The sequence below is a fragment of the Tasmannia lanceolata genome, unplaced genomic scaffold (genome assembly GCF_043159265.1).
Source record: "Tasmannia lanceolata isolate RefF3 unplaced genomic scaffold, GAP_Taslan_0.1 ptg000029l, whole genome shotgun sequence".
In the NCBI taxonomy this organism is placed as follows: domain Eukaryota; kingdom Viridiplantae; phylum Streptophyta; class Magnoliopsida; order Canellales; family Winteraceae; genus Tasmannia; species Tasmannia lanceolata.
Window position 1 is genome coordinate 9,344,317 of NW_027518706.1, and position 15,141 is coordinate 9,359,457.

Genomic DNA, 15,141 nt, shown 5'->3' on the forward strand with positions numbered 1-15,141 from the left:
TTTGTGTGGTAAAAGATATCATTCCAAGAAGTAAAAGACCGATGAGGACTATACAAGGAACAAAGAGAATAAGGATAAGAAAAATACAGAGGCAAGCCGACACGAGGCGAAAAGAAAAAAACCAATCAATGGGGGAGGAAATCAAACAACTCCACCTCCGCCGTCGAGACACCCTCTCTAGCTAGTCTATCCGCCACCCCAGTGGCCGATCGCCGGACATGAAGGAAAGATAAATTAGCTTCGCCCACCCTATCTTGGATCTCATCAACAAAAGAAGCATTTCTCCTAGGGTACGAATGAGAACCCTTGAGCCATTTAATCACATTAAGAGAGTCCCCTTCAATCACCACTTTATTAAGATCCACATTTTCTAGGAACTTAATTCCTTGATGAGCAGCTCTCAATTCAGCTTCATTGGCATCGAATATTCCTATTGGACCTGCAAATGCCCATCTCACTTCTCCCTGCTCATCCCTAAGAACTCCCCCCAATACCAAAAGGACTGGGATTCCCCAAGCTAACCCGTTAAAATTCAGCTTTAAGAACCGCTTGGATTCCCATTATGAATCATAGCAAATCTCCTTCCATCCATACCAAAGGACATGAACCGATACAAACCTAAAGCAATGTAAAGTCATCACCCATGAAATAGTGATGGCAATTACCTTATTGAAGAGGAACAATGATCTCTTTGAATATCCTTTAAAGACACATGCATTTCTCTCTTTCCATAAAACCCATATAGTTGCTAGAAGGGAAACATTCGAAAGGATCTTCCATTTTATTTTCTCCAAGGAACCAAGGGCCAACATTCCAACAAGTCAATGATCTTGGCAGGGAAGACCCAAGACATGTCAAATCTAGATAAAATACGGCACCACACTTCTCTTGCCATCTTACAATGCATGAAGATATGTTCCGCTGATTCCCCAGCTTCCGTGCAAAGAGCATAGTGGACAACAATCAACATCTCTTGGGATCTCAAGAAGATCACTGTCTTAACTCTTTTCTTTCAAGAACCGCATCCCAACCAAAGGCATATACCCTAAGAAGCACGGGTATGGGTGTGGGGTACGGGTACGACACGACACGGGTACGCGGGTACGTGATTTTCCAAAAAACCCGGGTGCGGGTACGTTCAGGTACGTTAAATATAATAATATTTTTTATTATTTTATTATATATTTATAAAAATTAAAAACAATTAAAGAACAATCAAATTACAATTAACATCACCAAAATAGCAAAATCTAATATTACTCCATATTTCATAAGTTCCAACTTTAAGTACAAGATGTTACGATCGCATCATTCATTAGATACAATGTCCGTCGCCTCATCTCCAATATCATCATCTACATCATCGGTAAAAACAACGGCTTCCAAATCCGCCTCATCGAGTGAAAGGCTAGCAACTTCAAGCACCCCAACATCCTCAAAAGAGTCAAATGAATCTCCACCTATGTCCCACATCCTCGTCTCTCCCTGTGCATAGAGATCGTCTTGATAGAAGACGAAGATTACTATGAACAAAAATCAAGTCCTGAGCCCGTTGTGGAGTTATCTTGTTCCTTCTCAAAGAATGCACAAAGGAGTAAGTGCTCAAATTCCTCTCGGCACAAGATGAAGACGAAGGCTGCATAAGAAGCTTCAAAGCTAAGCTTTGAAGCATAGGAGCACACGTACCGTGGACAGCCCACAAATCATGAGGCTCTAAAGTAGCTCGGTCATTGATGGAATCAACGTCATTGAATAATCCAGACTTCATAGAGAAGTGGGCAAACTCCACATTAGCCTTCGTGCGATCTGCTGAATTGGGAAAGTACCTTTTGAGGCATTTTACCCTCTCTGCATAAATCTCTGTATCCTTATGTGGAGGAACACGATTTGAACCGGCACTAAGCCATTCTTCGTTGTAATACCTTCAAGAATAGAAAAAATAATTTAGTTTCATGTTAAAAGTAGGAAATAAAGTTCACAATGAACATAACTATTAATCTAAATAAAATTTGAAGTCACCTAACCTTGGATTCAATGAATGAGCTAAGCAATGAAGCAAAGTGTTGCTCTTGTTCCAACGATCAAAAAGAATTTCTTGCACCACTTCATAAAAGCTAGACTCTTCTTGTTTTCTCTTTGCTTCCTTCCTATAGATTGCCGTCTTCACTTTCTCAATCATCGTGTCCCACATATCATAAACCGAATGAAGACAAGACTTATCCGTGTCACACTCTCTTAGCATGTCATACATAGGAGATGTAAAAGAGAGTATGTAATCGATAGAATCCCACCAAATGTCATCCAACACCTTCTCTTTCACAAACTTTGCTTTTCCTACATCATCATCTCGATAGCAATTTCATTTGTCACCAATCACCATCGATTGTAGACCTTGCTTTAAGAGTTTAAATCGCTTAAGCATCACAATAACACTCGCAAAGCGAGTCTCGGCAACGGAAAGCAACTTCAAACTATTGAAGTCGTTGAATATGACCAATCTCATCGAATGATTCATGATGAAATTCTTCACCAGCATGACATCTCCCGCAATATCCGAGATCCAACTACATTCTCCATAGACAATTTGATTTACTTCCACATTCTTTGCCGCACAAATGTTCTTCAAAGCAAGATTGAGTGTGTGCACCACACACGGGGTCCAAAATATGGAAGGAAATTGAGCTTCAACAAGTTGTCCGGCCGCCTTGCAATTTGGAGCATTATCGGTAACTACCTGGACAACCTTATCATGTCCAACCTCATTAATGACTTCCTTCAATAAGTTAGCAATGAAATGCTTGTCTTTTGTCTCCCCCGAACAATCTATCGCCTTAAGAAACATAGCTCTACCTTCCGATACCGCCATGAAGTTAATGAGAGGCCTCCTCTGTGAGTCGCTCCATCCATCACTAACAATGTTCACGCCTTTCTCCCTCCACGTGTCTCTAATAGGTTGCAACAACCTATCAATATTAGCCCTCTCTCTTTGAAGTAGAGTTGTCCTAAGCAAGTTGTACCCCGGAGGCAAATACCCCGAAAGTGCATTGTTGGCGGCAAAAGTGTAGGAACTAGCATAGTATGGGTTTCTTGCTAGGTGAAAGGGCAAGCCACCGGAGAAAACATCCTAGCAATCTCGGCATGTAGTTGATCACGGGCCGCCATGTTGAAAGCTTTTTCTAGTGCACTCACATTTCCACTTGTCTTTCTCTTCTTCAAATCATAACTTGGAGCCACAAACATACTTGTGCAACCCAATGATCCAGTACTCGACGATGGCGGCAATGGCACTTTCTTGGGAGCATTTTGCTTCATAATCTCTTTGCATTCTTCCTCAAACCTTTGCATTGCAAGTAGATCACTTGCTTTCACTTTAGGACATGGTCCGATTCCTTGTCCCGCTATCTTCAACAAGTGCGCCCTAACCCTTGTCTAGGAGCTACTGAAACTCTTACTGCAAAAATTGCATTGCCACCTCACATTCCCTCCATCCTTAGGATCTTTATCAAATCTAGAGACATGCTTCCATAAAGGCTTCAACAAATCTTCATCAGTAGAAGACGTATGTGCGGCTTGGGCGGCGCTACTAGCACCGGATGAAGACGTTCTAAAATCTATTAAACAATAAAAACAATTTTAGTACGCAACGTTGCAACCCAACAAAACAAGGGACTCTAATTCTCAATTACACAAATTGAAACAAACAAGGTTACAAGGCAACACCAATTGTAAATTTGTATACACAACCAAACATACCCATGTAAATTAAACAATTGTATACACAACCAAACATACCCATGTAAATTCAAAAGGCAAGTGGCAAATGGCAAATGGCAAATGGCAAATGGCAATCCAATGCAATGCAATTATAAATTTATAATGAAGCAATTTTAGACTCTCAAGTCTCAAGTCTCAACAGGTATTGGCGTATTGCATCCAAAAATCAGTTTTGGACTCTCAACAGAGTAACAGACAACATGTATTTGCACCCAAAAATAAGTTTTGAACTGTCAACAGCCAACAGGTATTGCACCCAAAAATCTGTTTTGGACTCTCAACAACCAACAGGTATTGCACCCAAAAATCAGTTTTGGACTCTCAACAGGCAACAGCCAACAACCAACAGCCAATAGGTATTGCACCCAAAAATCAGTTTTGGACTCTCAACAGCCAACATGTATTGCACCCAAAACTCAGTTTTGGACTCTCAACAGCCAACATGTATTGCACCCAAAAATCAGATTTGGATTTTGAGAACAGATTGTGAGTCCGAAGCTGATTCTTGGACTCAAAATTAGATTCAACAGATTGTGAGTCCAAAAATCTGCTTTGGACTCACAATCTGTCCTCAAAAGCCAAAAGAAAGAGGGCCCAATAATCTGTTTTTGGACTCAAAATCGATTCACAAAATCCAAAAAAAAAACAGATTCACAAAATCCCCAAAAAGAGAGAGATAGAGATACACAGATTTAAGGCCCTGTTCGTTTCAGATTTTGACAACCGATTGTGCTCCCAAAAGGGAAAAAGCCCAAAACCTATTTGGAGATTATGACAACTGATTGTCAGCCCTAAATAGGTTTGATTAAAATTTAAAAACAATCAGTTGCCAAAATCTCAAACGAAAAGGGCCTAAGTTTGGAGATTATGACAACTGATTGTCAGCCCTAAACCTATTAATCTGAGGAAATAGGTTTGGGGAACACAATCGGTTGCCATAATCTGAGGAAGGAAAAAGAAAAAAAAAAGGGAGAGAGAGAGAGAGAGAGAGAGAGAGAGAGAGATACCGGAGGTTCCGTCGGAGGGAGAGGGAGCCGGAGGGAGAGGGAGAGAGAGAGATATGTTAGGGTTTTAAAAAAACCCAAATCGTGCTTTTATACTTTTATTAAAGTTTTAAACCCCCCCCCCTTTTACTCCACACACACCCCTTAACTTAAAGTTTTTTTTTTAAACGTGTCAGGTGCGTCGGGTGCGCACCCCCAACGCACCCGACACGCACCCGAATCACAAAAGTTTCTTTTTTTAAAAAAAATTTCTGGGGTGCGTACCTGCACCCCATACGTGTGGGGTACGGGTACGGGACCCCCGAGAGAGTACCCGTGCTTCAGAGCCTAGGAGGAGCTTGGATGCCCCAAACTTTGGCTGCTTTGGAAGGAGCAAGGCAAGATACAAATTTATTGTAGAATGACTTGATTGAGAATTCCCCAGCCGAGTTCCAGATCCAAATCCTTTTGTCGGAGCCAAATAGTTTGAATAAAAATTATTCCACCACCCCAAGTTCCCTATAAAAAATGTTGCGTCTGAATAATGGCTTCCATATCACCCTATTATCTCTGCGCTCATAATAGTATTTGACCAACGCCTCCTTTGAAGAGGCCAAAGTGAATAACTCGGGAAATGACTCCTTTAAAGGAAGAGAAGAACACCGCTTATCAAGCCAAAATCTGATCCGGTCCCCTGAATAAGCTCTAAGTCTAATTCCTTCTAAGAACTTTTGATTGAATAAAGTTTGTGTGTTATTGAAGATGAGTAATTCTATAATGCATTTGAAAAAACATGTGTTGTGTGTTTATTTCACTTTTGTTTTTGCTTTGGGAAGAAACTCTCAAATATAACTTGGCCATGAATGCGGGCATTATCCGAAGGCATCGTAGATTACTTATAATTGGTGTGTTTCTTTTTCATTATTTTTTGCACGGACAAGAACCCAATTTTAACTATAATCCAACCACAATGCTAGATAATGTTCCAATCTATGTTACACAGAGATAAATATAAGTATCTAATACGGTAGGGATTAGGTACAATGATTATCTATATCACAAAGGCTATGGGAGTCCTCACTAGTGTCGGAATCAGGCGGTAGAGGAGAGGGGTTTCTTCGACGGCGATTTCTTATCGAGGCGGTGGTGTTTTGTTCCTCTCCTCTTGGTGTTTCATTCATTTCAGCCATAATTTCCTCCCATTCAGAATTGGTATCGGAAGTTTCTGTTGCAGAGTTTTCAGCCTCGTACACAAAGGGCTCATTGAGCTCTTCTTCTGAATCTTCTGTGTCTTCTTCGGAATCATTCTCTGCTTGGGAGTCCTCCTGGTGTCGGAATCGGACCCCGGTGGATCTTCCCAAAGGAGTGGCCTGCCCATATTCTCGGGTAACGCGGAGTAAGCCTCCTGGGGTGGCTATTTGGTGTTTTTTTCCAAGGGGTTTAGGCCCAAGCCCTTCAAGTAACCTATTGGAGAAGGATGTCTGCTAGAATCCCTCCCAGTTTCGCTAATGGGGCTAATTTAGTGCCACTAGGAACTGTGAGAGTGGAAGAAGCCTCTGGGTCAAATAGTCACTGGATTCAAGCTCAAGGTAAAAGAGCAAAGAGGATTGACAGGGTTGCAGCTAGGAGAAGGGAAGCTGGTTTTAGGGATTGGCGTTGTTGCAAATGCAGTTTCAGAAACTTCAAAAAAAGGTTGGAATGCTGGAATTGCAAAAAGATTTGGTCAGGAAGAGACTTTAAATTTCCATCGCAGCTAAGAATGGTGAACGTTGGTTCCACATCCTTTGAAATGCCCAAGTCTGTCATGAATATTCAAGGAAAATAGATCCAATGATCTCTGAGGGTGTTGCTATCAATCTGGAAGCAATACTTCTTCAATCTATTTGCAACGCAGATTTGGGTATCTGGGGTAAACTTAGCCCAGGTTGGTCTGGAGATTTGGTTGCTATGGAATTATGGTTGACAAGGAGGAACTTTTCTCAGGGGGAGGTTCTAGTTTATAGGATTTCAGAGATAGAAATCTTGATAATTTTGGCATCAGGGGTGGATAGAAATAAATCGATGGAGGAGTGGAAAAAAGCCATCAACTCCCCATTTGTTGAGATTTCTCTGTGGACGGAAAAATTTGTGGATGCTGACAGGAGCCAATGGTGGTGTATTGAAGGCGTTCCCCCTGATGCTTGGTGTGAAGAAAACTTTAGAAGAATTGGAGAACGGGTTGGGAAAGTTTTGGAGTTGGATTCTTCTTGTGAGGCTGGTAAGGGTTATTCAACTGCTAAAATTTTAATATCTGCTGAAGGGATTTTGGGGAAGGGAATTTCTCTTCAGGTTTCCTTGAAGGGGTCTTTGAGATGGGTGAGGGTTTTCAAAGAGATCAAAGAAGATGAACCTAAAGGACCCATATGAGTATTCTCAGAGGAAAGTGATCAATCTAGTAGCTTGAATGGCTCTAGTTCTTATCAAGAAGAGGAAGAAATTGAGTCTCAAAGTGGGTTTCTAGTCATCGATAATGAGCCGGCGTGGGATTGGTTGAACCAGAGGCGATCGGAGAAATCGAAGAAGCGTATTTTAGCTTTGTTGGCTATCCTACGCATGTGACGCAAGTTAATATCTGTCCTTACGGCAGTGATTTTGAATTTCGAAATGACTTTTCTCCTGCAGCGTACAGGTTGAAAAGCTTGATTGGGAAAGGCTCTGTTGATGCGACTGTGGTGGACCCCACTTCTATATTAAATGAATATTTTGAATCTTTTAATTTATTGAGGCCAGCTGTATTGTTCCAGAGCCTTCATCATCTGTGGGTATTTTTGAGCCCGTGGATTTTGTTAGTCCACAAAGTAACAATATTCCATGGGCTTTGGACTCTTTATTACATCAACTTGGATCGGAAGAAAGCCCAGCAATAAGTTATATCTCTGGATCCACTTTAATTACCTCTTCTGGCTTTGGGTCTGTCAAATCAAGCATTTCGTTTTCTTGTTCTGGTCTGGGCTGTTTGGTCCCTGGTTCCTATCCTGTGAAATTCAGTCAAAGCCTTTCAGCCGTTATTCAGGAAATTTCCAACGATGAGTCTGATCTTGTTTTTTCAAAGGAGATAGTCTCACGGCTAGATTTTGACACGGTAGAAGTTTTGGATGATTGCGCTGAGATTGGTGAAGTCCAATTCGGGGTTTTGTTCGAGAACCATCTTCCGAAAATCACTAGGGATGATAGGTTCTCTGAAATAGAGGGATTTCATAGGAAGAATCAGAACTCACAGACGAGTTTCTTTCATTGGGAGGATTCTGGATTTGTGTCCAACTCTTGTTTTAAGATTAATATGGATATAATAGATGGAGACATGTTCTATGTTATTTCGCTTATTGCCTTGATGAATAATTTTTGGGAGGGTTTAGCATACCTCAATGTTCCTTTCTCTGAAATTCAGGGTTGGCTTAAAGGAAGGAGATTGTTGCAGTCTTCTAATCAGTCAGTAGAGCTTAAGGATCTGCCAGAATCTTCTGTGAATAGTGTTTCGGGGGATTTGGTATCGAAGCAGGATGATTTTGTCTGCTCTTCAGAAGCAGGGAAGTTTTGTTTGGAATGAGGGGTGGATTTAGTAGTCAATCACACGGCAGGTGTATGCTAGATTTTGGGGGTAAGGTCCCCAGGGAGTATGGAAGATTTCAAGGCGCAAATAAAAGAAGCTGAGATCAGAGATTTGAAAGCTCGGATTTCGGCTAATAAGGCTGAAGATCTGATTAAGAAAAAGGCAAGAGAGTTGAAACGTCTGAAATTTGGTATTAATTATGAAGGGGGTTTTTCGGGAGAAGTTTCAAAATCAGATCAGAAGGGGAGAAAATAGGGGGTTAAAAGGGGAGGTTCACTCACAAATGTTAGTCCATTATGAAGATAATTTCTTGGAATTCAAACGGTTTGGGGCTTAGGGGAAAAAAATTCAATTAACGGAGTTAATTAGAAGTTCAAAGCTGGATTTAATCTGCATTCAAGAAACAAAATTGGAAGATATTTCTAGAGAAATAATTAGGAGTTGTGGTGTGAAGGCATATTGGGATTTTTCTTTTGTTCCTTCTTTGGGAGCTTCTGGTGGAATTCTTGTAGCTTGGGATGAAGTGAGTTGGCAAAGTATTGAAGTGTGGAAAGGCTCCTTTTCCATTTCAGTGGCTCTTAGGAGGCTGGAGGATGAGTCTTTGTGGCTCTTCACTGGTGTTTATGGGCCGGCTCAAGGGCAGACAAAGAGGTTTTTTGGTCAGAGTTGGGTAGAATCAGAGGTTTATGTTCCTATCCATGGTGCATTGGAGGTGATTTTAATGAGATAAAGTCTAGAGGAGAGAGGGTGAGATGCAATCATATTAATTAATGTATGAGGTCTTTTGCTAATTTCATAGCAGATAATGCACTGATCGATCTTCCTTTATCGGGATCAGCTTTTACATGGTTTTGAGGAGAAAGTCGAAGCAGACTTGATCGATTTCTTATTGGTGCTGAGTGGATGGCTATGGTGCCGGACATTCTCCAAAAAGCTTTGATTCATTCGGTTTCAGATCATTCCCCTATTTTGCTTGATGCAAGGCTAGATTCTTGGGGACCGACTCCTTTTAGATTTGAAATTGCTTGGTTGAATTATCCACAGATGGTAGAAAGGTTGGGAGAATGGTGGTCGTCCTATCATGTGGAAGGTCCAGCGGATGTGATAATAGGGAAGAAGCTCAAATTTGTGAAGAAGAACATTAAAGTGTGGGTGGGAGAAGAAAAAAAAACAGATTTTAAACAGAAAATTAGTATTGGAAAATAGAATGGAGGAATTAAAAGCTCTACAAGATAGTGGTTTGGGCGGGGAAGAGGAATGGGAAGAATTGGGTAAACTTAATCAAGAACACCAGGCTTTTCTTCTACACGAGGAAATATCTTGGAGGTAGAAATCCCGAATTAAATGGTTGAAAGAAGGAGACAAAAACACTGCATTTTTTCATGCTATGGTGAGTGCTAGAAGGAGAAGAAACAGAATTGAAGTCCTTAATGCTGGTAATGATTTGATCACAAATAAGGATGATATCTCTCAAGCCTTTGTTAAATTCTTCTCATCCCTGTACACTTCTGACAATTTATCTCGTCCAATTCCGGAGGATGTGGAGTTCAATAGTTTATCTTTAGAAGAGAGTTTTAATTTGGAAAGATCTTTTGAAGAGGATGAGGTGAAGGTTGCCCTTTTTTCTATGGAGAGAGATAAGGCTCCTGGTCCTGATGGTTTCTGCCTAGCTTTCTTCCAATCTTGTTGGTCTTCTATCAAATCCGATGTCCTTCGATTTTTCAAGGATTTCCATAGAGGTATTTCTCTTGATAAAGGATCAGGTGCCTTTTTCATTGCCTTGATCCCTAAAGTAGAAGGTGCTTCGAAAGTTTCAGATTTTAGACCTATTAGTTTGGTGGGTTGCTTATACAAACTTTTAGCCAAAGTTTTGGCTTATCGTTTAAAAGTTGTTCTTCCTAGGGTGGTGTCCGATAGTCAAAGTGGTTTTGTAAGCAACAGACAAATTCTTGACTGTTCCTGATTGCGAATGAAGCAATCGATTACTTTTCGAGAAGTGGTGGAAAAGGAGTGGTTTGTAGGTTGGATATGGAGAAGGCATATGACAGAGTTGAATGGGTCTGTTTAGATTATATCCTCGGGAGAATGGGTTTCGGAAGTATTTGGAGAGGTTGGATCCGAAATTGTGTGTCTTCAGCTTGGTTCTATATATTGGTTAATGGTTCTCCAGAGGCCTCAGGCAAGGTGATCTACTATCTCCTTTTCTTTTTGTTCTAGTCGCAGAAACTCTCAGTAAATTGATCCAGAAAGGCTGCGAGAAGAGTTTAATTGCAGGTTTTGAAGTTGGTAAGAATAAAGTGGAAGTGTCTATTTTGCAATTTGCAGATGACACCTTGCTTTTCTGTGTGCCGAAGAACAACAATATTTTAAACCTTAAGGCGATCCTAAGATGCTATAACTGATAACAGGGCAGAGGACAAATCTGTTAAAATCCAGAATCTTTGCTATTAATATTTCTTCTGCAGAAATTGGTTTGTTTGCAGAAATCTTGGGGTGCAAGGTGGATTCTTTCCCATCTTCTTATCTTGGTCTGCCTTTGGGAGTTGGAAGACCAAAAAAAAGTCTTTAGGATCCAATTGTGGATAGAATTGAGAGGAGATTGGAAACTCGGAAGAGAAAATTAGTTTCAAGGGGGGGAAGATTAACTCTGATTAAATCGGTGCTTGCTAACATCCCAGTTTATTTTCTATCTTTATTCAGGTGCCCGGCTAGTGTGGTTTTGAGGATTGAGAAAATCCAGCGTAGATTCCTTTGGGGTAGATCAAATCATGGGGGTGGAATTGCTTTAGTAAAATGGGATAAAGTTTGCCTTCCTCGTAAAAATGGAGGCCTGCGTATTCGTAGAATTAAGCAATTCAACCTCGCTCTCATGAGCAAATGGTTGTGGAGATTTGGAGAAGAGAGGTCTGCTTTATGGGTGAGAGTTATTGGGAGTAAATATGGTTTTCTTTCCGGAAATTGGGAGTCAGATGATCGGTTTGAAAAGAAAGGTACAACTACCTGGAGGGATATTATTATTTTGAGCCATGAATTTAGAAAAGGGTGTTGTTTCAAAGTCTATTCTGGAAATCGGATCAGATTTTGGATTGATGCGTGGTGTTCAAAGGACCTTATGAATATTGTTTTCCCTGATCTTTTTATTGTAGCTGCGGAAAAGAATGTTCTTGTCTGCGATTGCTTCGAAAGAGTGGATCAGAAAGTGGTGTGGTGTCCAAAATTTCGCAGGAATCTTTTCGAAAGGGAATTATTCTCTCTCATCATTATTTGATTTAATTGAAAAATGCTTTATAAAGAAGTCCGGTATGGATAAAAGAATTTGGATGTTGGATTTGTCCGGATTTTTCTCGGTTAAGTCATTTTATGATCGGGGTGCTATTGGCTTTGAGGAATCCTTATCGGCTAAGGTTTGGAAATTCCATTGCCCTTCAAGAGTAAGTTTCTTTGGGTGGTCTGTTAGTTGCCGTCGCATTCAGACTATTGAATTCTTAAGAAAAAGAGGTATGTGGCTAGTTGATCATTGTTCTTTATGCTTAAAGGATGGAGAATCAATTGATCATATATTCATACATTGTAGTTATGTTCGTGAAGTTTGGGGTTTGATTTTGGTGAGATTCGGTATTCAGTGGGTTTTTCTGTACTCTACTGATCAAGTTCTTGAAAGCTGGGATTTTGTTCCTTGGAAGAAAAAAGGCAAGGTTCTTTGGAAAATTTGTTTATTAGTAGTCTGGTGGTCAATTTGGAAAGAGCGTAACGAGAGAATCTTTAATGGAAAGGCAAAATCTTCCTATGATCTATATTTGAAGATTATTGCCCTGGCTATTCTCTGGGCGAAAAGCTCTCTTTTTTGTTCGGTTTCTGCCTATGATTTGTGGGAGGGTTGGCAGATCATATGCAATGAGGCGTCTTCCAAATCAAAGGTGATTCAAAAGTGGGCTCTTCCTCCCGTTGGTTTTTTCAAGCTTAATGTTGATGGTGCTTCTTTTGGGAATCCGGGTGCTGCCGGAATTGGTGGTCTTCTTAGGGATGATAGAGGTGAAGTGGTTTGGGCTTTTTTTGGTCCAATCGGTATAAGCGATTCTTCTAAAGCTGAAGTAAAAGCGGCTTATTCCGGAATATTACATTTAGATAATCTTATCCTGGACAAGGTGATAGTAGAAGGGGACTCGGTAAATGTGGTAAAGTGGCTTTCGGGATTTGCTCCGCCGCTGTGGAGATTCCTCAGTCTTATGGATGAGATCTCGGATTATGTTTCTGATTTGGCTGTAGTTTTCTCACATATTCGGAGATCGGCAAATGGCGAATCTGATTCCCTTGCCAAATCTGGGGTTAGCAGGGCTAGTTTAGAGTGGTTTGATTATCTCCCTCCATAAATTGTATTTTCTTTTTCCTTTTCTTTGTATTTTGTGAACCGTCTCGGTTCCTTCCTTCAATATATTAATATTTCAAAAAAATAAATAAATCTCATGATACTAATATGACAAGGATCTAAAATGCGTGTGTCAGACATAGGTAACAATCCTTAAATATTAGGTTACAACACCTTTGATTCCAATTTCGATCATTCAATGTTTGATCAATCAAATAATAACTCAAAATTATTAGGAACTAATAAAAAAGAACACTATTGAATCAATCTAATCCAAAATAACTAATGGTGCTACACCATGATCTAAATAAAAAAGATAGAAAAAATATATGAATTAGGCATATCTTGATGAAAGTAAACTACTAGAAATCCACCCGAAGTATAGTTGGTAGATGGTTGAACAAAAGCACAAACAAATCAAATAAATCTTTGTAGAAGATGAACGAGAGACGTAAAACAACTAATTTTTTTAATAAAGCATTATCAAAGTAGGGTAAAACCTTGCATAAGAGAAATTTATAATTATTCTTTAATCTCTCAATGAAGTTCTTGTTATTCAAAATATAAATAAATTAACTTCTCCAAAAGCACATCAAAGCTCTGTGTGTGTGTGTGTGTTTCCTGTAATTGGAAAAGGTTTTTATAAGAAACTTTATGAACTTTCCTAAATTCTAAAGTCTAAACTCATTGTAAATTACCAAATAAGGACGTCTACTTCACATCATAGAAACTTTCCAAATTAGAAAGATTCCAAGTTTTGTCCTGAAAATACTATTTATGCTACTTAAAATTTAGCCAAAATTAAATAAAATCACTAAAAGCATCATAAATAGTGAAGGCTCAACCTGTGGAATTTTGAGGGACAAAACCCAGTAGGGACCACAACTGATATTAACGTGACCTTTCAGTCTCCCTAGGGACTACTTTTGGGTCCTAAACAAACCTCTTCTTTCTAAATCATGTTTGCTGAATTGTGGGCTTGTTCACGAACTTTGCTTGCATCATATATCCTTGAGAGAAAATATCATGCTTAGCTTGATCATAAAGCTTTCAATTGCACCATTTTGATTATATTCATGGTTTTCTGTGTTGTTAACTAAATGTTGGTTTCTAAACAGTGGTAAGAAGAAAAAGAGAGGTGCCCGAGCTGTAAGTGGGGATAAAGGTGGCCGGGGACTTCGCCAATTTAGCATGAAAGGTGGCGATGACAAATCATTATTTGACGGCATTGTTTCTTTATTTTTTATTTTCCACTTCCCCCTAAATAAGTTACATGTCGATAACATATGAGATTTCCTTGAAAATTGATGAATGCTGGCATATGGACTCTTTGTTTAGTAGAGGGTACCTTCCATGTTCTAGTATGCATCTTATTTTGAGCCTAATGCTCTAATAGGCATTTGGTTCTTTTGGTTATTTAACTAGCAATGACTGGCATTTCTTTATTTTTTTTTCATGCAATTCAATAGAATGAGTTTTAAAACTGACTGCATGTTTCTACCATGTCTCTGATTTTGTAGTATGTGAGAAAGTGGAAAGCAAGGGTAGAACCACTTACAATGAGGTCAGTTGGCTTCCTAGATTTTTTTTACCTTACCAAGCTTAGTAGAACTTTGCTATTTGTTTTTTTTTATTTGCATCTTATGATGTTATTTGCATCACTAAGTTATCATGTGCACTTATTTAATTCATTAAACGGACACCTGCTATCTCAATTAGTGTTTTGGGTTTTCTGTTCAATTCATTTGAATTAGCGGTTTGAGTTGATTGCACCCCCAAAAGCCTTGCTATATACCTTGCAAACTTAGTCAATTTCCATATTGTTGCAGACTCACATACTTACATTCCTCATAGAACAGTTGATTTGCATCAAATATGAAGAAAAAACAAGCAAATAAATTGAAAATAATGAACTGGAGGAAGCTAGAGAGGGAAATTCACAAAACAAGGTGAATCCACCAAAACATGGATTTTTCACTTTGTGAGATGGAAAAACCCATCCAGAGTTTAACCATTATGCATACAATTAGAAAAATAAAAAAAATTATCTAAACTTATAATGGTTGTGACTAGACAATTTTACCATGAAAGAATATGTCACTAGAGAATATGAATATGGTTCATTGTTGATTTCATCATCCATATGGTCTAGAGTCTCTCTGTGTGTGTGTGTGTGTGTGTAGGCAAAATGGGATTGTTCCTACGACTGATCCTATGATCCAAAAGTTGAGCCATAAAGAATCATATAATTGAGGTTTAGGGTCAACCCCTTAAACCTTTCTCTTTTGACACCCTATTTTTATTGGATCGATAATGGAAAGGACTAGTTGATACTAGAAATCTCGGTCACTGGGATTTGCCTCTTTCTTTTTAATAATTCTTTGCCATTCCAAAAAAGTTAATACTAAAAATACTTTACTACAAATTAC

General features: G+C 39.4%; 1 protein-coding gene across 2 annotated transcripts in view; it reads left to right on the forward strand.

The window, feature by feature from the left end:
• LOC143859235 (transcription factor-like protein DPB) overlaps nucleotides 1-15,141 on the forward strand; it is a 31,034-nt gene that overhangs the window by 1,684 nt on the left and 14,209 nt on the right. For both annotated transcript variants that reach the window (XM_077369938.1, XM_077369937.1), the window contains exons 2-3: nucleotides 13,831-13,910; nucleotides 14,233-14,276. In XM_077369938.1, the coding sequence (XP_077226053.1) occupies nucleotides 13,831-13,910; nucleotides 14,233-14,276 (124 nt within the window). The remainder of the gene's footprint in view (nucleotides 1-13,830; nucleotides 13,911-14,232; nucleotides 14,277-15,141) is intronic.